This window comes from Schistocerca serialis, chromosome 8 (genome assembly GCF_023864345.2).
Source record: "Schistocerca serialis cubense isolate TAMUIC-IGC-003099 chromosome 8, iqSchSeri2.2, whole genome shotgun sequence".
In the NCBI taxonomy this organism is placed as follows: domain Eukaryota; kingdom Metazoa; phylum Arthropoda; class Insecta; order Orthoptera; family Acrididae; genus Schistocerca; species Schistocerca serialis.
Genome location: NC_064645.1, coordinates 351237273 through 351263746, shown reverse-complemented (window position 1 = coordinate 351263746; position 26474 = coordinate 351237273). Strand labels below are relative to the sequence as shown.

The 26474-nt window shown below is 40.1% G+C and overlaps 1 protein-coding gene across 4 annotated transcripts in view; it reads left to right on the top strand.

Annotated features, from left to right (window-relative positions):
* Window positions 1-435: 435 nt before the first annotated feature.
* Window positions 436-26474, top strand: part of LOC126416643 (sister chromatid cohesion protein DCC1) — a 108490-nt gene continuing 82451 nt past the window's right edge. Inside the window, exons 1-2 of one of the 4 annotated variants that reach the window (XM_050084433.1) lie at window positions 436-511; window positions 598-774. In XM_050084433.1, coding sequence (XP_049940390.1) covers window positions 495-511; window positions 598-774 — 194 coding nt within the window. In that variant the 5' untranslated portion in view covers window positions 436-494. Of the gene's footprint in view, window positions 512-597; window positions 775-2940; window positions 3074-26474 lie in introns of those variants that run through there. The other 3 variants (XM_050084432.1, XM_050084436.1, XM_050084435.1) reach the window with 3 other exon arrangements.

Sequence of the window (26474 nt, the reverse complement as noted above, 5' to 3'; positions counted from 1 at the left end):
AAAACTTTGAAATGTTCAGAATGTAACTATATGCACAAATTAATTTGTAATTTGAATGTATAATGACTCGTTCCATATTATTACGATCTATCATGCAAAATGATACATGGAACATGTAACTAGGTAATTGTTATTATAACAGCAATTCTCTGTCAGTACCTGTATATTTTTTGTAAGGTTCTTTTTATTTATTTTCATTATCCACCATTTAGCATTAAAAAGTGCGATCGATGTCATCTTCTGTGTACGTGCACACTATATGGTGTACGCTTATGGCCAATAAATACAATACTGTTAAGCCAGCTGGCATTCCAGTGTGCTTGTATTGTGTTTCTCAGGTGAGTTGTTTGTCACGATGCTTGGAGAGGTGATGCATTTGCAAGTTTCCAGTGCTTGGAGCTTCTATCGCTTGAGGTTTTATATCTGAGCGACTGCGTTGCTTTGACAATATTTGGCGCGAAGTGTAAAGTGCAGTGTTTACGTGTGTTTGTGTTATGGCTGAAACTGCCAGGTATTGGAGTATTTATTTATAGGTCATCAGTTTTTTGTTACATTGTTTTGTGTATGACAAATAGTCCTTACACTATATTCTTCCAGGTACGAGAGGACAATAGATGAAATTAGGACGGTGATACATCATGCGAAGTTGGAAGAAAGTGAGTTGCTTCCTGTAACACAGATTCTGAACTTCGCTTCCCGCAGCGAGGCAGTGGAAAACTATAGATTGTTTCAGTTGGACACGAAATTACTAAATACTCTAGAAGCAGGTGACAGGTGAGGCCAAATAACTTCGCTGTCATGACTGTGTTAACGATTCGTGTTGAACGTTATTTAGATGTGACCGACATGATATATGTCATGGCTTGGGGTGATGTTCGTCGCGATAAAGACTTTTAAAGTTAGTGAATAGCCATTTTGTAGACGCTTGATTTTTATTCGTCACTAATCGTAGTATGTAGATTCCATCAAAAACGTTATGCGAGGAGGCAGTGTCATCACGAAATCAATTATTGTGTTTGTGATTGTAGTTGTATAAATTTCAGTACAGTTAATACTGAGTTTTATTATCAGCACATTGAAGCATTAAGTATCACCAGATAATGCTTGCAAGGATCCAGAGACCAGTAACGAGCTTCCTGGGAGCTGTGTGTGTATCTAATTTACAAGATATTCAAACTATTCACGTCCGCCAAATACCTATATATATATATTTTTTTTTTAAATTGAATGTACACTATCCCGTAAGGTAACAAGAAGTGAGAATATGCAGGATACTTAAACACGCAATGTTGCCGTCGTTCACACAGTGAGAGATACTTTCAACCAAATCCGGTGTGCGTAAAATGCGGCATACACTATATTACGTAAGTAGCGGCCCAAACCTGATTATAAGTACATATTTGTGTTGATACATTTTTCCTTAACCACGTCAGAATGGTTTTATGTTGAACTGTATGTAAATTTGTCAGTTAAAACAATTGGTACCTAAAATGAAACAGCGTAATCGTGTGACGGTGGTCGGCTTGTCGAATACGTATACATTTTCAAACATGCTTTACAAACCACTGAACGAATGTATTTGAAAATCTGCAAGAAAATTTAGAAGTGTTAGGTTAGTTGTAAGCAATAAATAAATACTCAGGACTTAAGAAGCACCGTTTTGTAACACTATTGTTGAGGCATGTAGCTAAAATAAATATTTATTCAGCAACAAAGCGAGCAGTAACAGTTTATGTGAAGCATGTCACTTTTGTTGTCTATTACATGCGAGGTAAAGTATCTTTTTGAAATTGTTAATATACCTAACATGTAACTATACTTTGCAAAGCACATGATGCTATGTGGCGGAGGATATTTCTGGTACCACTATCCAATCATACCTTTCCCGTTCCACTTGTGAATGGCATATGGAAAGAACAATAGTCAGTAAATCCTGTTTTAGCTTTAATTTCTTGAATTCTCTTGTTGTGGTCATGTTTTGAGTTGTAGGTGGGAGGAAGCAGTATGTTATCTGACTCTTTACTGAAGATGCTCTCTCAGAATCTCAATAGCAAACCTCTCTGATGAACAACGCTTCTCTTGTAGCTTCTGCCACTGGAGTTTGTTGAGTATTTTCATATCAATCTCACACTGACTGAGCAATACCGTGACAAAACATGCTGCTATTTGTTGGGTCTTGTCTGTCTCTGCTATTAATCCAATCTGGTAAGGGTCCCAGACTGATGAGAAATAATCAAGAATCGGGAGACAAGTGTTTGGTAAGCCACGTCTTTCAAGAATTACTTACATTTCTCTAAGATTCTTCTTATGAATCTCAGTTTGACGTCTGTTTTTGCGACTTTGTTTTATGTGGTCATTCCACTTTAAGGTATTTTGGAAATCAACTGAACACCCATGAATTCCATTCTGTTGAGTCCTTTCTTAAAGGAAGTCTGCAATCCAGTCACAAATCTGGTTTGGTACTCAGAAGCACATATTTTTCTTACTAAATGACACTGTAGAATTGTCTCAAATGTGCCTTCCTGAAGTCAAGGAACATTGCATCACCCTGAGTGCCAATAGATACAATACCTTGATTCCCAAAGGTGAACAGAGTGATGTATTTCATAAGACCTCTGTCTCTGGAATCCCTGTTGATTTTTACAATTGAGATTTTTACAGTTCAAAAACATCATAATACATGAACTTAAAACATGTTCCATAATTTAGAACAGATTGGTGTCAGTGATACAGGTCTGTAATTATGTGCATCTGCCCTGTGATCCTTCTTGAAAACTGGAATGACGTGCACTTTCTTCAGTTGCTAGATACCTTCTGTTGCTCCCCAACCTACAACAGACTGCTGCTATTAAGGGAGTAATTTCTTTCACATAATCTGTTATAGAATCTTTTGGGTACCTCATCTGATCCAGATGCCTTTCAAGTACTAAGTGATTGTAGTTGCATTGTTCCATGATCACTTATCTTGATATCTGCCATTTTGGCATTTGTGTGATGGTTGAGAGGAGGGACCACACTACGATCTTCTGTTGTGAAACATACCCAGAAGACCAACTTCAGGTATGGTCGCCAGGTGAGTGAATAAATGATATTAATCTGCTTACTGATTTTACATAAAACCAAAATTTATTAAGATGTAATCAGATCGATTGCCAAAATTTTACTTTTAATGTCATTGAATGATTCTCTTGTTGCACTGATTGTCGCTTCTTTTAGACTTTGTTTGTCAGCAAGGTTTCGACTTCTCTTAAATCAGGTGCTCTCTTTGTTTCCATAGCAACTTTCCAATAAGGCTATTAAATGGCAGTGAGTTTTTCCCATCCTACAAGCACTTGCTTGAAACGTAATTGTTTAAGGTATATTAAATGATGATTTTGAATTTTATCCGAAAGTGCTCCACGAATTCATCCCATCAGCACAGAGTTTTTGATGTTGGTTACTGAGATACTTTGTAAATGCGTATTCTGTCACTCTTGCTAATCAAAATTATTTTCCACCTTTCTCAACAGCACTTCCACAACACCCGTAGTCATTAATGCTATCACAGACTTATGATCACTGATGCCTTCCTCTGTGTTAACTCACTGGAAAAGTTCAGGTCTGTTTGTTGCTGGGAGGTGTAAGACATTAGTTCTCTAACTTTCTACTCAAAGTAATTTTTATACGAGACATTCACTAAAGAGAGCCTCATTGCAAATTTAAACACAAAGAAAGCTTCACAGACAAAGATAAACTAAACAAAGCCTAAATTACGGTAAGGAGAGCCATGGACCCAGCATTCAACGAATTTCGAAGTAAAATTATTGCTACTGACTGATATAAAATTCTAGGAAGTTTTGGTTTGATGTTAAATCAGTAAACCAATCAAAGTTATCTGTCCAGGTACTCTGTGACCATAATTACATTGAAATGGAGGATGACACAGAAACGGTCAAAACACTATATGTGTTTTTCCAAAACAGTTTCACAGAGGAAGTTGCACTGTAGTTTCTCCTTTAAATCATTACAGAAATGACAAAGTGACACATATTAAGATAAATTACCATGGGTCACAAAAGCAACTATAATTGCTGAACGGAGGAAAGACCACCGGACCTGATGGGATAGCAATGTGATTCTCTATAGAGAATGCAAAAGAAGTTGCTTATCTTCTAACAGTGCTGTACCCTAGTTCTCTGGAGGAGCAAAGCAGTCCTAACAATTGGGGAAAGATGCAGATAATTTCTGTTTTCAAGAAGGGTCGCTGAACAGATTCACAAAACACCGAACAGATGCACAAAACTGAGGGCCTATATCTCTGACTTTGTTTTGTTGTTGTTGTCTTCAGTCCAGAGACTGTTTTGATGCAGTTCTGCATGCTACTCTATCCTGTACGAGCTTCTTCATCTCCCAGTACCTACTGCAACCTACATCCTTTTGAATCTGGTTAGTGTATTCATCTCTTGGTCTCCCTCTATGATTTTTACCCTCCACGCTGCCCTCCAATATTAAATTGGTGATCCTTTGATGCCTCAGAATATGCCCTACCAACCGATCCCTTCTTCTAGTCAAGTTGTGCCACAAATTTCTCTTCAATTCTATTCAATACCTCATTAGTTATGTGATCTACCCATCTAATCTTCAGCATTCTTCTGTAGCACCACATTTTGAAAGCTTCTATTCTCTTCTTTTTTTCTAAACTATTTATTGTCCACATTTCACTTCCATACATGGCTACACTCCATACAAATATTTTATTATTTATGACTTTGAAATCTCCTCTGTAAGAGTCAACATAGGGTCCAAAAACAACAGTCGTGTGAAACCGAGCTTACTCTATTCTTACATGAAACCCAGAAAGCATTAGATACTAGTGCCCAGGTAGATGTTGTGTTCCTTGACTTCTGGAAGGCATTCGATACAGTTAAGCACTGCTGCCTAATGGAAAAAAAATACTAGTGTACCGAATATCAGACCAACTGTGTGATTGGATTGAAGAGCTTCTAGCAAACAGAACACAACATAGCATTCTCAATGGAGAAAAATCTTCAGGCATAAAAGTACCTTCAGGTGTGCCCCAAGCAGAATGTAGTAGGACTATTACATTTCACTGTATATATAAATGGTGTAGTAAATAATGTCAGAAGTTCTAAGAGGCTTTTTTGTAGATGATGCTGTTGTATACAGAGAAATTTCAGTTCTAGAAGGTTGTAGCAAAATGCAGGAAGACCTGCAGAGGATCGGTGCCTGGCGAGGGATTGGCGATTGACTCCTAACATAAACAAATGTAATGTATCACGTCTACAAACACTGAAAGACCCATTATTGTACAGTTACATGTTTTTAGAACAATCGTTAGAAGTAGTTGCTTCCATAAAATATCTGTGAGTAGACACACAAAAGCAGTTTCAAGTGGAATGACAACACAAAATTAACTGCGAGTGAGGCAGGTGCCAGACTGAGTGTCTAGCTGAAAGATATTTGCAGCTACTGAATTCTTGACAACTATTGGGTCCAGAGAGTGTTGGATGTTTTGCTATGACTCTGTTTGCAATGATTATGGTTTGTTTCTTATAGGCAATGAACTTATGAGGTGACTTCTGTAATATTAGGCAACTGAGCCTCTTATATGTCTAGAGATTAATGAGAGACACAGCAGCATATGTATCAGTCCCGAAATGCATATGCTGCTTCTTTATTTCAAGCTGCAGAAAGATGCGTGGAGACGTCTGATCTAGATGCATTGCTGCTGTAATTGTGTGGATGTCCATTGGTGTACAGAAATTATGACCTTGTGGTTCACTTTTCCAAACTTCTGCAATCTGACAATGTTTTCCACAGCACAGACACCTTTAGATGTGGTACGTGCATTGTGATTTGTGATGGGCCTGGAAACAATCTGATAAATTGGATATACATCTCAGTGTCTGTAACTATGATGATGGTTACTTAGTTCCTGTAGAGGATGTCCCCAGACAGTGGGTCGAGCTTGTTGGCTGTAAAGGAAGAAAACAGTTGTCGCTGGGGACTCGTGTCTTGCGATGGCATTTGAATGCCAGCAACTTTACGAACATGAAGACCCTCTTGTAACTGCAAGCTGGCAGTGTGTGCTGTATCGAAGCAGAAATAATGTGGAGGACTTCTGCTAAGAAGGAGTAAGAAAGTTTGTGGTTCAAGAGCGAATGTGACAACCGCATCTTGAATGAAAGACTCTGCATAGGACTTCTGACAATCACACATAATAGGATTAATTTGCTTTCTTGTGGCAATAATGGACTTGCAAGTAGGAAGCCAAAACATGCGTTTTAGCATGCAAGAGATAACAAATGTCATAAGTTAGAGCTACCATATCAGTGAACAAAGACAGCTGCCATAAGAGCTGATGGATTTCTAAGGCAGACCAATCAAGCAAAAGAAAGTTTTGAGCTTGTGAGTGCTGACATAGGTGTTTTTCATAACTTTCCCATTCCATTTATATGCCAGAAAGAATGTGATTGACGGTAATGGTACTGTTGAGGGGATGGACAAACTTGCGGGGATCACTTCTATTAGCTGTTGCTGTTGCAGGAATGCTAGTAAAATATTAAACTGCTCCTGATGCTGTTTTTGCAAGAGTGTGATTTGTTGCTGGTAACGTTCCTCGTACTTCTTGAGATATAGTGTGGATCAATGGTAATGTGTTCTGAAAGCAAGAAACTTATAAGTTGCATTGTGGCTTTTGAATGACCATGCAGCCAGTTTTCTAGTTACGCAATTGGGTCATTCCATGTCAGTTCAACCAGGGGCTCTAGCTCATAGTCTCAGATTTGTCTGAAATTCAGTACACTAATTCTACCATGTGTGGAACACTCGTGTACAAAGTATTAGTTTCCCCTGCCAGTTAGTTCCAGAATTATGACTTCTGAAAGAAGGTGGCGTGACCTGGAAATTGCAACCCGCATCTGGCAATCTATCTTCAGACCCAACTTCAGGTCTTAATAACTTTGGAACTATTCCAAACAGTCCAGTGAAATTTTTACAACCCAGTTACATCCATTTAGAGAACACACTCCATGAATCAAAACACAAACAAAATATTTCTGAGGGAAAATGATAAATTCCAAAATGCGATTAAAAAATGTAATACGTTAAAAGGTACATATTGTAGGTGCCCTCTTTGCCAAATATAATTCACTGAAAAAGGGTATACATTTTTTGTGGTAAGCTTAAGTGGCCTAAACACACACAGAACTCATCTTGCCCATATCAGTCACAAAAACTGAGTTACATGCACACGAAAATACAAAAATTTTAAAAATTACGTGAAAAGCATGGATTTTCGAAATGTAGCGCAAAAGGGAGAGGTGGTATCCAAGCCAAATTTCACGCACTGCATAAGTAGACCATAATGATATATATCTCAAAATTTCAGCATGTTATTGCAAGACATTTGTGTACAATGGAAGTTGACAGATGTATTTGGTGATGTGGCCATTGTTCCACAACACAATTTTGTAAAAACATATCGTAAACTGTTCTGCCTCTTCTTATCCTCTCCCACTAAGCAACAACATATAGACAGATTAACACAACCTATCATTAATGTTTACTACACTTTAACTGCTAAAAACTAGTCGATTGTGCTTCGAACAGAAGTTCTCCCACACTTTAGCTACTGTACTCTGTACATTGAGTGGCAAATTGTACTGTCTTCCTGACACTGTGGTAGGAACTGGAACTGTCATAAGAATATGTTAAAAAGGAATCCAACACCTGTCTGCCAAATGTGGCCAATGAAATGATCTTGCTGGTCCTGCTGGTGCCATGAAGTTCACAAATACGTCACCTTCTTCATAGCACTCTGCATCACATCCTAAGTACCATTTGTCATCATAAACAGCAATAACAAAGCAACCTGGTTGTATGTTGCTGCTTTTGCTTCTGAATCCTGAGTCAGACACACTGTGAAGACACATGTTGTGCATGAAGCTATAGTTAAAACCGGACAGTCTGCTCATCTGCACATTGTCAGAGTCCGCTGGAGACAAGTGTTGATGGTTCCTTGTGCCTGCAACAGTTTTGACGTGTTCTAGTCTGCTTTTAGCAATGGTAATGCGTGCATAAATTTTTGAGATTTTTTACAGTTTTTGTACTGACTAGCTGCCCCATCACTGAAGTATTTCGCAAAATGTATGTGAGGCAGCTTGTTTTTTAACATATGCTATGACAGTGCGAATGGAGGCATGAACTGCAATGGCATCATGAATTAAACAGTCACTAAAAATGCACAGGTTCATGACACACACATCACCTGATTCACCTCTATAGTAAATCGCAAATGGCTGGAGAGTTGCTTGACTGTTGTCCCAATGATATACTTGGATGGCATGTTGAACTATAAATGGATAATTTTCTGAAAAGTCTAGTATTACTATAATTTCATCTTGTTTCAAATTATCCTTACAAAACTGGAGATAAGCCGATTGTGCTGTTGCTGTGAAGCCGTGTGTGGTCAGTTTGTCCATTTTTCGACAACACATTTCAACAAATCTTCCACTGTACTTGGCTTTGTTTCGAGACTTGTGCGATCCGTGTGTGTCCATTGTTTATAAGAAACAAGTTCATCGTCATCCATAAAGAGTTCACCATACAATTTGTTATTCATGTGTTCTGCAAGATTTGTCTTACCAGGACACTTTTCACACCTGTGTATCATTCACTGGTAGGAACCGATGTCACACACTAGCAGCTTCATTGCACCTTTGTAATCCAGACCAGAATCCTTTTTAGCAGCGAACATTAGCTTAGCATTTTGATGGGTCTCTCATACACAAACATTGTGTGTGCCCCTTGCACTTACAGGCACAACCCATTTTGGCCGAAGATTGAAAAAACATGATAAACCTACTTTGGTATTGGGATACTTTTCCTTGAATTCTACATATAGTTCTGATATGTTGCAGAGCAACAGTCTTTTTTGCATCTGTACACGTACATTTCCCATTTTCACCGTTACATAGTCTTTTTTTCCCAGCCATTATTCGGCTGTAGTCATTATTTTCATGAAACTCTGACACTAGCACCTTTAATACTGAACTCAATTACTTACCCTGAGGAAGCACTCCTTGGGTTGCTTTTATTTTCCTAGCTTGCTTTACCATATATGTAGAAGCATTGAATTCCTTTGCAGTGTAGTCAATAGACCAGCTGGAAGGTGCAAGGGTAAGAATAGCTACTTTTTTCTGGTACGTGGATATGGCACATTTTTCTTTCAAATCATGCACGATTTTGTCCAAATGAGAGCATTTCTGGCATGATTTCTGTTCCTTTGGAGCAGATAGTTCTTCCTCTTCCACCTTTAGTGTGTCAGCTATTTTGTGTTTTAATTCCATTTGAGCTTCTTGTAGTTTTCTTCTACCATAGCTGGCTGGGCCTGTCTCTTTTCCCAACTTTGTGTCTCTTCATGGGAGACAAACCAAGAGCAGTCACTGAAGTATTTAACTGCTCATGTGCTGTGGTTGTAGGTGGCTGATACTCTTCATCACTGTCATGTAAATTATCAGAATATTCATTTTTTAGCAGTTTAACACACCTGGAACATAACTTTTGTCCTGGTTTCATGTTAAGTCCCATGCACTGATTCACTTTCAATACTGATTTTATATCAATTTCTCTGCGGCTACACTTCACTGTCTTCTTATGAATCCGAAATGGATCAAATCAACTTTTTTGTAGGAAAGAATACTTATCCAGAAACACTTTCATATGATGATAACAAACACAAAGTTTCCTGTAACTGTATTTCTTGTGCCCACAGGGTGTATCCCAGATCTCCACAGCAACAAATCTTGGTCCGATTCATCCAGATCATACAGTACAAAGCGAATGCCACATTTTGTTCCATATGTTGTTTTACGACATTCAAATGCTTGTGCTCTACCAATACTGCAACTTGTTTGAACAAAAGCACCACTAGTACACTCTTCTGCCTCCATACTGACTTTCCACAACAGTACTGCCCAGTCTGAACTAGAATCTTAAAAACATGAGTGATCCGTAATTGTTCCTTGTTTCCTTTGTTGTTCCTGCCTCACAATGACTCATCCTGTCCCTGAAAACTACCATTGTGTAACTTTCTGTTGCTTAATGGTTTCCAACAATTGCTGCAGCTTTATTTGAAACAAGCTGTCTGCATCATCACTATTACTTGCTAAATCGTGTTAAAAGAAACGTAACCAAATACATCTCTGTCAACTTTTATGGTTCACAAATGCATTGCGATAACAAGTTGAAATTTTACCACATATTATATTATGGTCTACTTATGCAATGTTAGAAATTTGGCTTGGATATCACTTGTCCCTTTTGTGCTACCACACTTCGAAAATCCATGTTTTTCGGGTAATTTTTTAAATTTTTGTATTTTTGTGTGCATGTAACTCAGTTTTTGTGACTGATATGGGCAAGATGAGTTCTGTGTGTGTTTAGGCCACATTAAGCTTACCAAAAAAAAAAAATTTATACCCTTTTTGAGTGAATTATATTTGGCATAGAGGGCACCTAAAATATGTACCTCTTAACGTATTACATATTTTTAATCGCATTTTGGAATTTTTTATTTTCCTTCAGATATATGTTGTTGGTGTTTTGATTCATAGAGTGTGTTCTCTAAGTGGATGTTACTGGGTTGTAAAAATTTCACTGGACTGTTTGGAATAGTTCCAAAGTTATTAAGACCTGAAGTTGGGTCTGAAGATAGATTGCCAGATGCAGGTTGCAATTTCCGGGGCACGCCACCTTCTTTCACAAGTCATAATTCTGGAACTAATTGGCAGGGGAACTTAAAATTTTGTACATGAGTGTTCCACACTTGGCAGCATTGGTGTGCTAAATTTCAGCCAAATCTGAGACTATCAGATGGAACATTTTCTCAAATTGGTTGAATTGACATGGGATGACCCAATTACATCTTGACTGGAGAAATTCACACATTCACAATTGTCTCTGATAATCACTTACCTCATACTGACTGGACTTGTAATATCAGCCAATGATTAATGTCTGGTCCACTGTCAGAGTCCACTGTGGAAATGCACAATAAATCCAAGTATCCACCTCATTGGGAGTTTAGAGAATAGCCAAGTTGTCTTTGATAATCCGTCCATAAGTGTAATTGTGCTAGAATCCATGGAGTGAGATGAACTGCTGGTATCTGGCGGCCAGCATTATTTATTAGGGCTCCGAGTTGTGGCCACTGGCAAGCAGCAGAGGTGCTCATGATGTTTCCTGATGGTACCTCTCGTGGCAGAACAACAGCGTGGTATCCTTTAAGATGTGGTCAATTGATTGTTAACAACACACACAACAAGCAAAATATTTTACAAACTCTAGATTTTATAACCAGGATATCCTTCAACCTGGAAAATGAGAAAGGGTTGGATCAAATCATTGTTACTGGTCTTGGCAGAAAAATCTCCCAGGATTCACAATAAGAGGAAATGAAAAAAGGGAATGTAACAATGGATAGTCATTGATAAGCCCAAACATCATGATCATCTGCTTAATAGCTTGCTTGTCTGTCATTGGAACAAAATATGCCATTGATTATGCGTATGAGGAATCCAACAGGCAGTTGGTAGGATTGTGGATGGATGTAGCCTTAGATGTCTATGCACATATCATGTAATTTGTGTAAATAATGGGCCGCTGACTTGCATGATGGCAACCGGTAGCAAACCAGGTGGGTTCCATAGGATTTACATCAGGCAAATTTTGTCACCAAGACATCGTGAGTTTAGGGCCTACTATGATGCTCCACAAACCACTGTAGCTTGGTTCTGGCTCAGAGACATGGACATTATATTGCTCAATACTAGGAGGACATTACAGGTCAATCTGACGGTTAGTGTTGTTTAATAATTAATAAATACCAAGAGTTTTAATTTACGGGGCTTGTATTTCTTGGCTTTTAATGTACTTTGGTGGTTTATAATTTCGTTAAAAGACAAATATCCATTACAAAAGTTGTACGGATTACCAAAATGTTCCCTTAAAATATGGCAGTTGGTCATTTTGACCATTGTGATGTTTTTTAGGGTTCATGTCTGTAAAAGGTTTAATAATGGATTTTTACATCTGCTTAGTATACTTTACTTCATCGTTGTGATCTTGTTCCCTGTTTTTATTGTTTTATTTTATTTAGTGGAACAGTGGACATACTTTAATTGCTGTGCTGTGGCAATGTGTGGTGCTGTGTGGAAGTTTAGCGCCCTTCGTTATTATGGTGCGTCAGCGTTTTCAGTCAGATTAGCTTCTGCAATTCCATAAAATATGGAACTAATATTCTGGACCCGATGTCTCATCTGTACACTGTCCAGCATAGCTGCCATACATGGCCTAGGCACAGTTTTTCTACGTGCTCGTCCTTGTTGGAATCAGCGCACAGATCCTTTATGGAAAGGCAACAGGAGAAAAAATTACTTTGCGAATGCTTCTGTCTAGATTGGCAGAACTCTTGTCTTTCTTTGTATAACCAAGGAAAGAGCCTGTTCATACATTCACTGTGACTACTGAAATAAGTAAGGTACCAGTGCGGAGAGCCAGCCATGACAAAACTCTTCCATCTGGTGAGCAAGATGTATGAGACAGGCGGAATACTTTCAGACTTCAAGAAGAATATAAAAATTGCAATTCCAAAGACACCAGGCATTGACAAGTGTGAAAATTATCGAACTATCAATTTAATAAGTCATGGTTGCAAACAAATGGAAAAACTGGTAGAAGCAGACTTGGGGAAGATCAGTTTGGATTCCTTAGAAATGTTGTAACACACGAGGCAATACAGACCCTACAACTTACCTTAGAAGACAGGTTAAGGAAAGGCAAACTTACATTTCTGACATTTGTAGACTTGAGAAAGCTTTTGACAATGTTGACTGGAATACTCTCTTTCCAATTCTGAAGGTGGCTATTTACAATATGTACAGAAACTAGATGGCAGTTATAAAGAGTTGGGGGGTGGGGGGTCATGAAAGGGAAGCAGTGCTTTGGAAGGGAGTGAAACAGGATTGTATCTATCCCTGATGTTATTCAATCTTTTTATTGAGCAAGTGGTAAAGGAAACAAAAGTAAAATTTAGAGTAGGAATTGAAATCCATGGAGAAGAAATAAAAACTTTGAAATTTACCGTCGACATTGTTATTCTGTCAGAGACAGCAAAGGACCTTGAAGAGCAGCGAAACGGAATGGACAGTGTGATGAAAGGAGGATATAAGATGAACATTAAATAAATCAAAATTAGGCAATGGTATGTAGTCAAATTAAAATCACCTGATGCTGAGATAATTAGATTAGGAAATGAGACACTAAAAATAGTAAATGAGTTTTGCTATTTGGGGACCAAAATAACTGATTATGCTCAAAGTAGAGAGGATATACAATGTAAACTGGTTATGGCAAGAAAAGCGTTTCTGAAGAAGAGAAATTTGTTAACATTGAGTATGGAAATAAGTGTTGGGAAGTATTTTCTGAAAGTATTTGTAGGGAGTGTAGCCATGTATGGAGGTGAAACATGGACGATAAACAGTGTAGACATGAACAGAATAGAAGCTTTCAAAATGTGGACCTACAGAAGAATGCTGAAGATTAGATGGCTAGATCACGTAACTTCTGAGGAGGTACTGAATAAACTTGGGGGGAAGAGGAATTTGTGGCACAAAATGACTAGAAGAAGGGATCAGTTGTTAGTACACATACTGAGGCATAGAGGAATCACCAATTTAGTACTGGAGGGAAGCATGGAGGGTAAAAATCGTAGAGGGAGACCAAGGTATGAATTAACTAAGCAGATTCAGAAGGTGTAGGTTGCAGTAGTTATTTGGAGATGAAGAGGCTTGCACAGGATAGAGTAGCATGGAGAGCTGCATCAAACCAGTCTCAGGACTGAAGACCACAACAACAACCAGTGTGGAAGACCTACCAGCTAGGAGGATGCAGAAGTTCAAACAAAACTAAACATCTGTGTGTGCACTGCAAGAAATTCACATGTGATCCATGCCTTGGAAGTGTTTTTCCACAGTTTATGACAGTCTTTCTCTGATTTCCTAATAAATGTATGTTTATGACCTGTTTGGGGGTTTTAATTGAAAACAAGTCATAGAGAGAAAAAAAATGCTATTTTATAATGATACGTTTATTTGGATTTGTAAGTTTAGTAATATAGTTTAGTTTCAGTGAATATTGTATTTAAGCTGTATTCTTTACTCTCATTCTTTTTTTTCTTTAATTAATTACGCGTTCTATACAAAAATTTCAGCATAACACATTAGTAGTGTGATCAAAATACACTAGCAACATTTAAAGACACCATACTGAATTAATTAAACAAGTTAAACTAAAAAGAAAGAAAGATAAACATCATTGGTGAAACTGACCGGTACCGATCCTTCCAGGTAGTTTTGCTAGCGCTGGTCCTCCTAGTGTTAAAGATGACATTGCCGTCAGGGAAGACATCAAGCATGAAGGGAGGCAGGTGGTTTGCAGCTGTCAGTGTCTCTTCAATTACTGCCACATATCCCATGGAAGCACAAGAGAATGTCTCCCATTGCATAATAGTGCTCCCAGCAGCCTACCATGTTGCGCTGAACGTTTCGAGCTGCTGTTCACCTTGATGATGGCGGTTGTGGAGACGACCATCGACATACTGTAGCAAAAATGTGATTCACAAGAAGAGCTGATACCTTTCCACTGATCTACAGTTGAATCCCAATGGTTCTGTGCCATTGCAAGTCTAATTGGTATGTCGTTTGGTCAACATGTGAACACACAGGGGTGGTCTGCTGCGGACCACCACGTTCAACAGCATATGATGAACAGCGAGCTTCAAAACACTTTTGCATGTGCCGGCATAATGCTCTTTCAGCAGAGCTATCACACATCACCATCTAGCCTATTTTACAGAGCAGAAAAACCTCCAAACACCACATACTGTGAAGAGTCATGGATGTCCAGCCATTTAGAGCCTAATGGTAGTTTTACTGTCCTCACACATCTTTCCGTAGATGCTCACGACAGTAACATGTGAACATTTAAGCAGCTTCGCCGTTTTTGAGATACTCATTTACAGGCTCTGCTTAATAATAATCTGCTCTTTGTCAGACTCGCTTATATCAATGAATTTTCCCCATTTGCAGCCCATATTTTCGCTAGGGTGATCCCCAACCCGTGTCTGCTGTGCTTACATGCTTGTGTTGCCGCACCGTGTCCTGCAGTGCCACCAGGCGTCATCCCGTGTCGCAGTGGTCGTAATGTTTTGACTTATTGGTGTATTTCAGCAGACCGTGTCTGAAACTGAGAGCTTGGAAGTGAGGATTGTGCAGTAGGTAAGAAAGAGATTGGGTGATACAGTGCTTGGTGTGTATTATAGTTGTCTCTCAGGTGAGTTTCCTTAAGATAATGTTATTATCAATGACGAAACAGAGTGGATAAGAACAAGAGGGTGCATATAAGTTGTGCAAATGGGATAGTATAGTGTTATGAAAGTAATGTGGGGTAAATTTATCTGTGTGATACAACCTGTCCCGTTTAAGCTATGAGGCAATGAACTCAGTCGTGTCAATGCCAAATTAACATGATAATTGTATCAGAATGTCAGCTACAGTGAAAACATACATATACATCATAACTCTCAAACCCTTAAAGGGGAATATGGGGTTTCATGTGGGGATGAGCTTTCTAGTAATTGTGGTGGTGGTGGTGGTGGTGGTGGTGGTGGTGGTGGTGGTGATTATTGGTATCTTAGAGTGCTAAACAACATGGTGAGCAGCACACTATCTGTGAAAAGAGATGGAAAAGGGAAGCATTACTAATATGTACAAATTATCATATTCTATGAGGCAAATTAGAAAATTTGCTCTTCCTCTGCATCCATAATCTTGAAACCACTGACAAGTGTATGACAGAAGATATTTCACATATTAGGTTGTCTCTCTGTTACATTCTTGTATGCAGTGCAGGAAAGCAATTTCTTAAATGCCTTTGTGGATTCTCTAATTAGTCTAATCTTGTCTTTGCAGTCCCTACAGTAGCAGCAGCACACAGAGGGTTGTAGTTTATTCCTAGATTCTTCACTTAATACTGGTTCTTGAAATTTTGTAAGTACTCACACGATGGTTGGCGTATTTTGTCAGGTGTGTGGCAGTTGACATTTTCAACACTTCTGTGGCACCCTTCAGTGGGTCAGACAAAACTGTGACCATTCACGCTGTCCTTCTTTGTACACATTCAGCAGTCTCTGTTACATAAAACTGAGAAATATTCTAGGATGGGCCTTATGCGTGTACTGTAAACATTCTTTTTTATAGACTTGTAATTTTTCAGTATTCTACCAATGAACTGAACCCCGCCATCTGCTCTACCTGCAACCGAGCCTACATCAGCTATGTTACGTGCATGTTTTTCTTATCTTTTCTTTGTTTGAAAAAAATAAAATAAAAATAGAGGCTGGGAAGTAGTTTGAGGTACTGTAATGAATACTTGCCAGTCGATATGCAGACAGGGGCATCAGACCGCATTCAGAGTAAAGACACTTAGACTGTCAAAATTTTACCAGCAAATTGGTGAAGTATTTGTGACAAAGTTTCCAAATTTACTGCCCTCTAGGAAAGTTCTCATGCTCTGATTATTTTTAGGATCGAGAGCTAGCTAAAACCTGAAGTAGAAAGCTTTGAGATGTTTAGTGAGTCTTGGTATATTTATCAGAAGGACAGATCAGACTCCAGAAGAGGGAGAGTCTTCAGTGCAGTTGACAAAAATATTCTCTCTGTTGAAGTTGAAATTGATATGACGGTGAAGTTATTGGGTTGCATATAACGGGTCTATTGAAACTGAGTTAATTGTTAGATGTTTTTATTGGCCTGTTGTCAGTAGCATGTATATACCCAGATCATGCAATACTAGTTGGAGGTGACCTTAACCTATTGACACCCAAACCTCCAGTTGTCAGACACTCAGACAGGTACCAAACATTGTGTGTCAATAGAGTGTGAACCAAAACACCGATTTAGTTTGTGCTATGTGCTGTCGGCCAGTAGAAGATGCGTAAACGTTAATTAAAAGTAACACCAGAACTATGGTGTATAGGCAAACGACATCTGTGAGCTCTGAATGTGAAGATGTCTGGTAGGTGAGTTGATAGAGCATCAGATTGTTATGCTAAAGGTCCCGAGTTTGAAACCCACTTATGGTAATTTTTTGTTTTTAACAGGTTATGTATGAAATTGTTATATGGGAGGACATTTTTCCGCCATTTAAAAGGACATTTAGGACTTTGTAGCAATGTTCTTTTGGGAGTCTGCTTTCACTTTGTTAGTTGAAAGTAGCAAACCTATAAAGTACATTTGTATAGATAGGTGTGGTCTCGTGTATACAAATGTACACTACAGTTTATCTGCTTTCAACTAATGAAGCAAAAACAGACTGCCAAAAGAACACTGCTACAAATTCTGAAACGTCCTTTTACATGGCAGGAAAATGTTCTCTCATATACCAATTTAATGCGTAATCTGTTAAAAATATCGCCATCAGTGGGTTTCAAACTTGTGACTTTCAGTACAACGATCTGGTGCTCTACCAATTCACCTACCAGAGGAGATCTCACAGGTACGGTTTTACCTGTACTCCGTAGTTCTGGTGTTACTTTTAATTACCATTTACACATCTTCTACTGGATGACAGCACACAGCATGAACTAAATCGGTGTTTTGCTTGGTGCTCTATTGACACACAGTGTTTGGTACTGATCTGAGTGTCTGACATCTAGAGCTTTAGGTGTGAGCGTAGACTAACACAGCAATCCCCCAGGAGACTCATGGTTCTTTCACGAGTTCGTGATGGGGCACAATGGGCCCAAAACTATCAAAGCCCGTTCTTCCTTCCCTGACTGCATTTCCTTCACTGTACTGCTCCCTCCCTATCATGACTCCTTCCAGCTGTCCCCTCCTTCCCCTCTCTCGGTGTTCGGATTTATGTCAACCTGGCTATCCACCTACTTCCCTGTATTGCATGCAGTTTTGTTCCTTCTGCCTCTTCTCTTTTATCGTGTTTGGCATTTAGGTTCCCACTTGGGATTTGATCTCCGCTTATAAATTTTCTGATTTTAGTGTGAGCCATTTGGGGAAGAACTCCCTCCCTAGCATCTAAGGCGTAGATTCCTCTCTGCCCCTTACTTTCCCACGGTAGCCACCCTCCATTCTGCTAGGTCACCAGCACATGTAGCTAGCCCGTGTGGTGGAGCTGTTATGTACCCATGTGGCTGAACCTCCTGACAACACAAGGATCACACTGCTGATACCTGAGCTGTTGTCTCCATGTATGCCAAGGACTGGTTGCTTGTCTTCCTGAGCATCGGAACTTGCACTAACGAGTGGATGGTATCAAGGTGGATGCTTGGTGCATGATGCGTATCAAGCTGCAAAAATCTGACCGTTCTCAAACACTCGTCTCTTCAAATGGTAAAGGATCATTGAATACTGCTTCGAATGATCCAGCAGGGGGTGAAACACTTTCTCCGCTACCTTGTCTGTACTAGGATGGATGGGGACACATTCACAGTCACAAAGCTATTATTTTTTGTGGAGAATATTGAGGACAAGTTTGGTGAAGTGGAGTCTCTCAGTAAGATGCGGTCAGACTCCCTGTTGATCAAGGCCTCTTCTACTGCCCAATCTGCAGTTCTTCGTGCTTGTGAGTGTCTTGGCAATGTCTCAGTGTCTGTTACCCCTCACCAGTCTCTGAATATTGTCCAGAGAGTGATTTTTCAGGGGTGATCTCATCCTGCAGACTGATGAGGAACTCTGGACTAATCTGGAACGACACAGCATTAATTTTGTTTGATGTGTACAGAACGGTTGTAAACAACTGCACCGATACCAGCACCTTCACTCTGGCTTTTGAGGGAGACAGTCTCCTAGAGAAGGTCAGGGTTTCGTGCTACAGATGTGAAATGAAGCTCTTCGTCCCACCACCCATGAGATGCTATTGGTGCTTACATTTCGGGAATATATCTTCCTGCTGTACGACAGACCCTCTGTGTGGTGGCTATGGACACAGACTCCATGAGTGAAGCCCCTGTGTTCCGCCACCTATGTGTGTCGATTGTCATGATCGCCTCTCTCCTCACTCACCAGATTGCCCAGCTTACAAGAGAGAAAAGAAGATCCAAAAGTGCAAGTCCCTAGATCACCTATCTTATGCTGAGGCTTGCCAGAAATGTGACAGACTCCATCCAGTGTCACTTTCTTTAGCTTGTGCCTCTGTAACATGCTTTCCCCTCCTACCTCTTCCTTACCCCAGCACCATCCCCCTCCCGAGCAGTTGCCACACGCCCTCCCCTCCAGGAGCCACTACCCCACCCCAGCTGAAGAAGTGCTCCCCTTCTTCGGCACCTGCAGGGCAGGGGCAGGGCCAATTAGCCTTTATATACATCTGCTGTGCACTTTGACACCTCTCTCTCGAACTGCATTGATGTGGTCGTGCAGAATGTCTCTGCCATTATTCTTCATGCTGCTGGCACTGCTGTCTCCAATCCACAGGTCCCCCTCGTCATCTACTAGTACTGTGGTGGACCAAGGTCGTAGCAATCTCTGTCAAGGACTGCCGACTGGCGCTGCAGCGATTTAAACAACACTCTTCACAGACCAACTCTCTCACTTTCAAGTGTCTCCATGCTAAGGCTCACCACCTTATTAAGCAGAGTGAAAAGGAATGCTGGGAACACTATGTTTCTTCCCTAGGGTCATATGCCTCTTCATTGCAGGTTTGGCCCAAGCTTTTTAGCCTTCTGGGCCATCAGCGCCAGTCAACTGACCAGGGTCTTATTCTCCGAGGTGCTCTGTGTACTGATCTATTGGTCCTTGCAGAACACCTCGCAACATGCTTTGTGACAGCATCAGTGTTCTCCTCCTATCCTGCTACCTTTCTCTGGCAGAAACACCGCGTTAAACAGACACCCTCTGTTTCATCCTTCACCAAGTTGAACCATACAGTGAAACCGTCACTGAATGGGAATTCTTATAGGTGCTTAAGTCTTCAAATGACTCAGCCCCATGCCCAGATTCCATCCTAAACCAGATGGTCCAATACTTGGACGTTACAGAGAGGCAACATCTAGTCAGGATCTTAAAGTTCATTTGGCTCCTGGGTGTTTTCCCCTCACAGTGGCGAGACAGTATAGGGGAAGAACCCAACGTCTCTCAACAGCTACTTCCCAATTAGCCTGATGAATGTACTTTGTGAACAGCTCGAGGGGATGGTTATTTTCCAATTATGTTGGGTACTCGAGTCTCAGGGCCTTGTGCCCCAGTATCAGTGCGACTTCCGGGAAGGATGATCTCCAACTGACCATTTACTCAAGTTGGAAACATCAACCTGTCAACCTTTTACTAACTGCCAGCACCTTGTTATGGTCTTCATTGACCTACATAAGCCATACAACATGGCCTGGCACCATCACATTTTAGTTACTATTCATGACTGGGGCTTTCACGGCCTCCTTCCAATTTTTATCCACGTGTTTTTATCCCAGTGGCTCTTCTGGGTTCAAGTTGGCACTTAACTCAGCACTCCTCGGATTCAGGAGAATAGTATCCCACAGTACTCTGTGTTAAGTGTCACACTCTTCCTCATTCCGATCAATTGGCTTGTCACCTCTGTTGGGCCTTACTTCGGTGTTGTATGTTGACAGATTTTTGCATCTGGTGCAGCTCCCACTGGGTAGCATCTGCTGAGCACTGGCTCCAAGGTGCCATCCAATGGCCTCTGCATGGGCTGTCTCCCATGGCTTCCAGTTCTCTCCCTCCAAAACACGAGTTGTGCATTTTTGTCATCAATCCACAGTACACCACGATCCAGAACTTTATTTAGATGAACAGCTTCTTTATGTTGTAGCACAGTCCTGTTTCTTGGGCCTTATTTTTGATAAAAGCTGATGTGGCTGCCCCATATTCACCACCTGAACACTACATGCGTGCGGAAGCTTAATGCTCTCTGCCTCCTCCCTCACACATCTTGGGGTGCACACTATTTACTCTTCTCCATCTTTGCTCTGGTCTTTTCCACACTAGAATACAGTAGTCAGGTTTGTGGCTCAGTGGCTCCTTTCACTCTGAAAATACTTGACCCATTGTGGGGTTTGTCTGGCAGTTGGTGCCTTCCGCACTAGTCCCTTGACAGTTTCCTCGCCGGAAGTGGGGATTCCCCCTATACAAATATTATGGAACCAACTTCTGGTTTCTTACGCAATCTCCATTCGCTGATTCTGTGAGCATCCCGTGTACCCTGTCCTCTTTGGAAATGATGGATGTCTCCCTCATGATAACCACACACGGTTGGCATTGCCAGTTGGAATGTGTCTCACTTCACTTAGGCAGGATCTCCATCTCCACTCACTGGAATGTGCCCCATGTATTCCCCCCCTCCCCTTCCCCACTTGCATGGTGCCTAAAACACAGATTAGGACCTGCCTATTCCAGGGTCCTAAGGTTTCTGTTGCCCCTATGGTCTTCCGGGGTCGTGTACATTCCATCCTTGGAGAGTTCCATGGTGCTACTGTCTTCTTCAGTGATGGTTCTAAGACGATAGACAAGGCAGGATATGCTTTCACGTCTCCTACTAGCTTAGAACACCATTTATTGTTGGGATGGTGTCTGCTGTCCATCACCTTCTCTTTACCCTTGGCTGTGCCGTCTGCTCAGTTATCTTTCTCTCCCCCCTCCCCAGTTCCCTTTCATGATTCCAGCTGCGGAGCAGGTCTACGCCAAATCTCTCTTTGTCCAATAGTGGAATGACATCTGGTGTGCTACTGCTCTCAGTAATAAACTCCCCGCTCTCAGTAATAAACTCCCCCCTTTCAAGGAGACTACTGTGGTTTGGCACTACTACTTCTGCTCCTCTTGGACAGTTAACGGATGGTTGAACTGGTCCTCAGTTCACCTCCATGGAAGTGGGTTTTATTTTCAGATATAAGGATTAACTTTACTTCTGGAGCAGGGGCAGGGTGGTTGTGGTTAGGTCCTCTTTTTTTTTCTGGGACCCCTGACCACTCCCCCAAGGAGAGACTGTCCTTTTACACCTCCGTTTTTTCCAGTTTTTAGATTTAGTCCACCCTTTTATGCCTTCTACTCTGCGTTTTAAATTCATTGGGTATAATTTGACTCCTCTGACTGGATCCGTTCACGTTTAGTGGTCCCTCTCTCTTCCACAAGTAACTTTGGAATCACGGGACTGATGACATCACTGGTTAGTTCCATAAACACCCCCCCCCCCCCCCCTCGTTAATCAATCAATCAATCGAGTAATGTATTCATTGCAGGGAGTGCAGATAGACAATCTTTTGAAGTACTTTTGAACACATTTTCCTGAAAACTGTCTTGAGCAGCTGGTTTGGCGGCCCACATGCAGTGGGAATGTCTTTGATCTTGTAGCTACAAATAGGCCAGAGCTTATCGACAATGTCCGTATAGAAACAGGGATTAGTGATCATGACATCATTATAGCAACTATGGTGAGAGAGAGAGAGAGAGAGAGAGAGAGAGAGAGAGAGTCAAGAAGGTTAGGAGAGTGTTTCTGCTAGAAAGAGCAGATAAGCAGATGCTAACATCTCACTTAGACAATGAATTGCAGTCATTTAGTTCCACTATGATGGACGTACAGGAACTATGGGCAAAATTTAAACAGCTTATAAATCGTGCTCTGGACAAGTGTATGCCTAGTAAGTAGATTAAGGACAGGAAAGACCCATTGTGGTTTAGCAACAAAATTTGGAAAATGCTGAGGAAGTAAAGGCAGTCGCACTCTTGGTTCTAAAGAGAATATGCAAATGACAACAGACAAAGTTAGTGAAGATTTGCGTGCCTGTGAAAAGATACATGTGGAAAGCACACAGCAACTACCACTTTTATACCTTAGGAAAAGATCAGGCCAAGAACTTGGGAAAGTTCTGGTCCTCTGTAAAATTGCTAAGCGGATCTAAGACTTCCATCCAGTCACCTGTTGACCTGTCTGGTTTGGCAGTTGAAGATAGTAAAACAAAAGCCAAACTTTTAAATTCCATATTTAAGAAATCGTTCACCCAGGAGAATCATACAAACATACCATCATTTGATCATCTCACAGAGTCCTGTGTAGATGATATAGCAATAAGCATCCCTGGTGTAGAGAAACAACTGAAGGAGTTGGAAACAAATACTTTGCCAGGTCTGGATGGAATCCCGGTTTGGCTCTACAAAGAGTACTGTACTGCATTGGCGCCTTAGTTAGCTTGCATTTGTCATGAATCTCTCACCCAGCATGAAGTCCCAAGCAACTGGAAAGAAGTCCAGATGACCCTTGTGTATAAGAAGGGTAAAAGAATGGATCTGCAAAATTACAGACAAATATCCTGAACATCAATTTGCTGCAAAATCCTAGAGCTATTTGAGTTTGAATGTAATAAATTTCCTAGAGATCGAAAAGCTTATGTCCACGAATCAGCTCAGTTTTAGAAAACATTGCTCATGTTGTAACATTGTGTGTAACTAGCTGAGCTAAGTGGCTGCCTAGAATTGGTACAAGGTAAAGTGAATTTGTTTGTGAAGCTGTGTGGGGCCACCACGGCCGCTCTCCAGTTGAGTCAGGTGCATAAGCAAAGGACCGGATGTAGGTTAATGCCAGTACAGGGAATTTTGGCAATGGAAGGTCACTTAGAACAGACAATCCTCCAAGAAATGGGGGAGTGTCAGACAGTCTTAAAGATTGCTGACTTAAAGTTCTTTGAACTTCGACAGTAAAGCACACTTACATATTAAAGCGAATCTGAATTCAGATGCGATCTCAGAAATTGAGGCTCATCCAGTGACACAGCAATATCTCAGTAAGTTTAAAAATGTAAAAGTTAATATTTCACAGTGAACAAGCTATACACAGTGAACCTCTGAATTAACAACTTTTAATTGCTTTTTTTGATTTCAACAAACAATATCTCAGATGATAGCATTGCACTATAGCTATAATTGCTGAAATCTGCATATCTGTATTTGTTTTATTTATTGATTTATGATGTCTTTTACATCTTTTTCACTATGAAAATGTTTGTCAGAACGTAGTATTCTCCACATTTACACAGCAAATGAACACAGCATGTATACTTCACGTTTTGTCATATTTGTGTATTTATTTAATGAACAGTTTACGGTTCTGCCAGTATCTTCATTTAAATAATGATTGCAAAAAGTGTGCTAATTTAAAAGAGGTCAATTGCATGTGTTAGCTGACACTACAACTGAAAAGAAAATGAAAAGACGCTTCTATTAAGAAAGCATAAATAATTGTTTAAACAATAGTGAGAGAGAATTGATTGTCATTTAATGTGAGCGCACTTGCGCAAAAGCACTGTGCACAAACCTTAATTTGTAATTATTGTGAAGTATCTGAGTGAGACTGAATATTTATAACATTTATTTATCTAAATATTGTTGTAATATATTAATTTCATCTGGAAAGTGGTCATACTGAATCAAATCATGTGTAATGTGTAAGAAAGATGTATTTGCGGTGGGGATGGCCTTCAACCAGTGAAAAAGCAGAGTGTAGCGGAACACTTACAAAATGGACTTAGTTTTCTTGTATCGTTGATAACTGTTTAGTCTGGGAAATTTGCTAATATCCTTGTAATGCTCTTAACATAACTTAACTGCATTTGATAAGGGCATTTTCTATCTGTCTTTTTTTAGTTGAGTATTGTAAAACCATTTCTCATTTATTTGTAATGTCTTTTCTTGACTAAACATTGTTCAACATAATTTTCTGTCATATACATCAATTATAGACATTAGAATAGATCCCTAGTTTTAACTTTTATTTTGTATTTCTGTGTATTTTATTAACTTGCAATTATTGTCCATGCATAGGCTGTTTGACTGCAGGATCACAGCTGCAGGTTATTATTTGCAGCAAATTAGCTGCGGGGCATGTTAGCAGACATGCGTGGCTTGCCCCTATGACTATATCAAGCTATGCTTTTTAAACAGAGCCATGCATAGTCCTAGTACCTAAAGTACATGTAACTGCAGGTAAAGACACAACTGGTATGCTAATACAGGATGACTGGTATGCTGATACAGGATGCTGTTTGGAAGAGCAACTACTCAGCAGTAACAGATGCTGTCCCAATGTGAACAGAGTTTACTCTGTTCTCAAATGATACACTGTGAACTATGGATGAAGGGCAATGGGCAGATTCCATATTACTAGATTTCCGAAAAGCATTTGACATAGTACCCTGCTACAGACCTTTAAGGAAGGTACGAGCATTTTAAATAGGTTCCCAGATATGTCAGTGCTCGAAGACTTCTTAAATAACAGAATCCAGTATGTTGTCCTTGACAGTGAGTGTTCATGAGAGACAAGGGTATCGTCTGGAGTGCCCCAGGGAAATGTGATATGACCACTATCATTTTCTATATAGTAAATTATCTGGCAGACATGGTGGGCAGCAATCTTCAGGTCTTTCCTGATGATGCTGTGATGTATGGGAAGAGGTCAAAGATGAGTGACTGTAGGATGATACAAGATGACTTAGACAAAATTTCTAGTTGGTGTCATGAATGTCACTTAGCTCTAAATGTAGGAAAAATGTAGGTTATTGCCGATGAGTAGGAAAAAGAAACTGTAATATCTGGATGCAGTATTAGTAGTGTTCTGTTTGACATAGTTACATTGATTAAATATCTAGGTGTAACATTGCAAAGCTTTATGAAATGAAATGAGCATGTGAGGATTATGGTAGGGAACGTGAATGGTTGACTATATTGAGAAAATATTAGGAAATTGTGGTTCATCTGTAAAGGAGACTGCTTATAGCATGCTGGTACAACCTGTTCTTGAGTACTGATAGTGTTTGGGAGCTGCACCAGGTCGGATTAGAGAAAGGTATTGAAGAGGTGGGCTGCTAGATTTGTTACTGGTGGGTTCAAATGACATGCAAGTGCTATAGAGATGCTTGGGCAACTCAAATGGGAATCCCTAGACGAAAGATGACATTCTTTTTGTGGAAGAACATGATTGAGAAATTTTAGAGAATTGGCATTTGAAGTTGACTGCAGAACAATCCTATTGCTGCATCCGTACATTTTTTGTAAGGACCACACATATCAGATACAAGAAAGGGCACATATGGGGGCTTACAGATAATCGGATTTCCCTTGCTTTATCAGCAAGGGGAACAGGAAAGGAAATTACTTGTTGTGATACAGTGTACCCTCCACCATGCACCTTACGATGGCTTGTGGAGTATGTATGTAGATGTAGATGGCACTTTGTTGCAAATGCTTCACCAGTTGACCACTAGAATTTTATGAAATATGGTGAGAATTGGCTGACAAGGATTTAAGCTGAGTTCTAGGTACTTCTGGTAGCATCTTGAGATAAATACTTCATTGTGAAGTTAACTCGGGCTTTGTGAACAAAAACAATATTTGTGAATT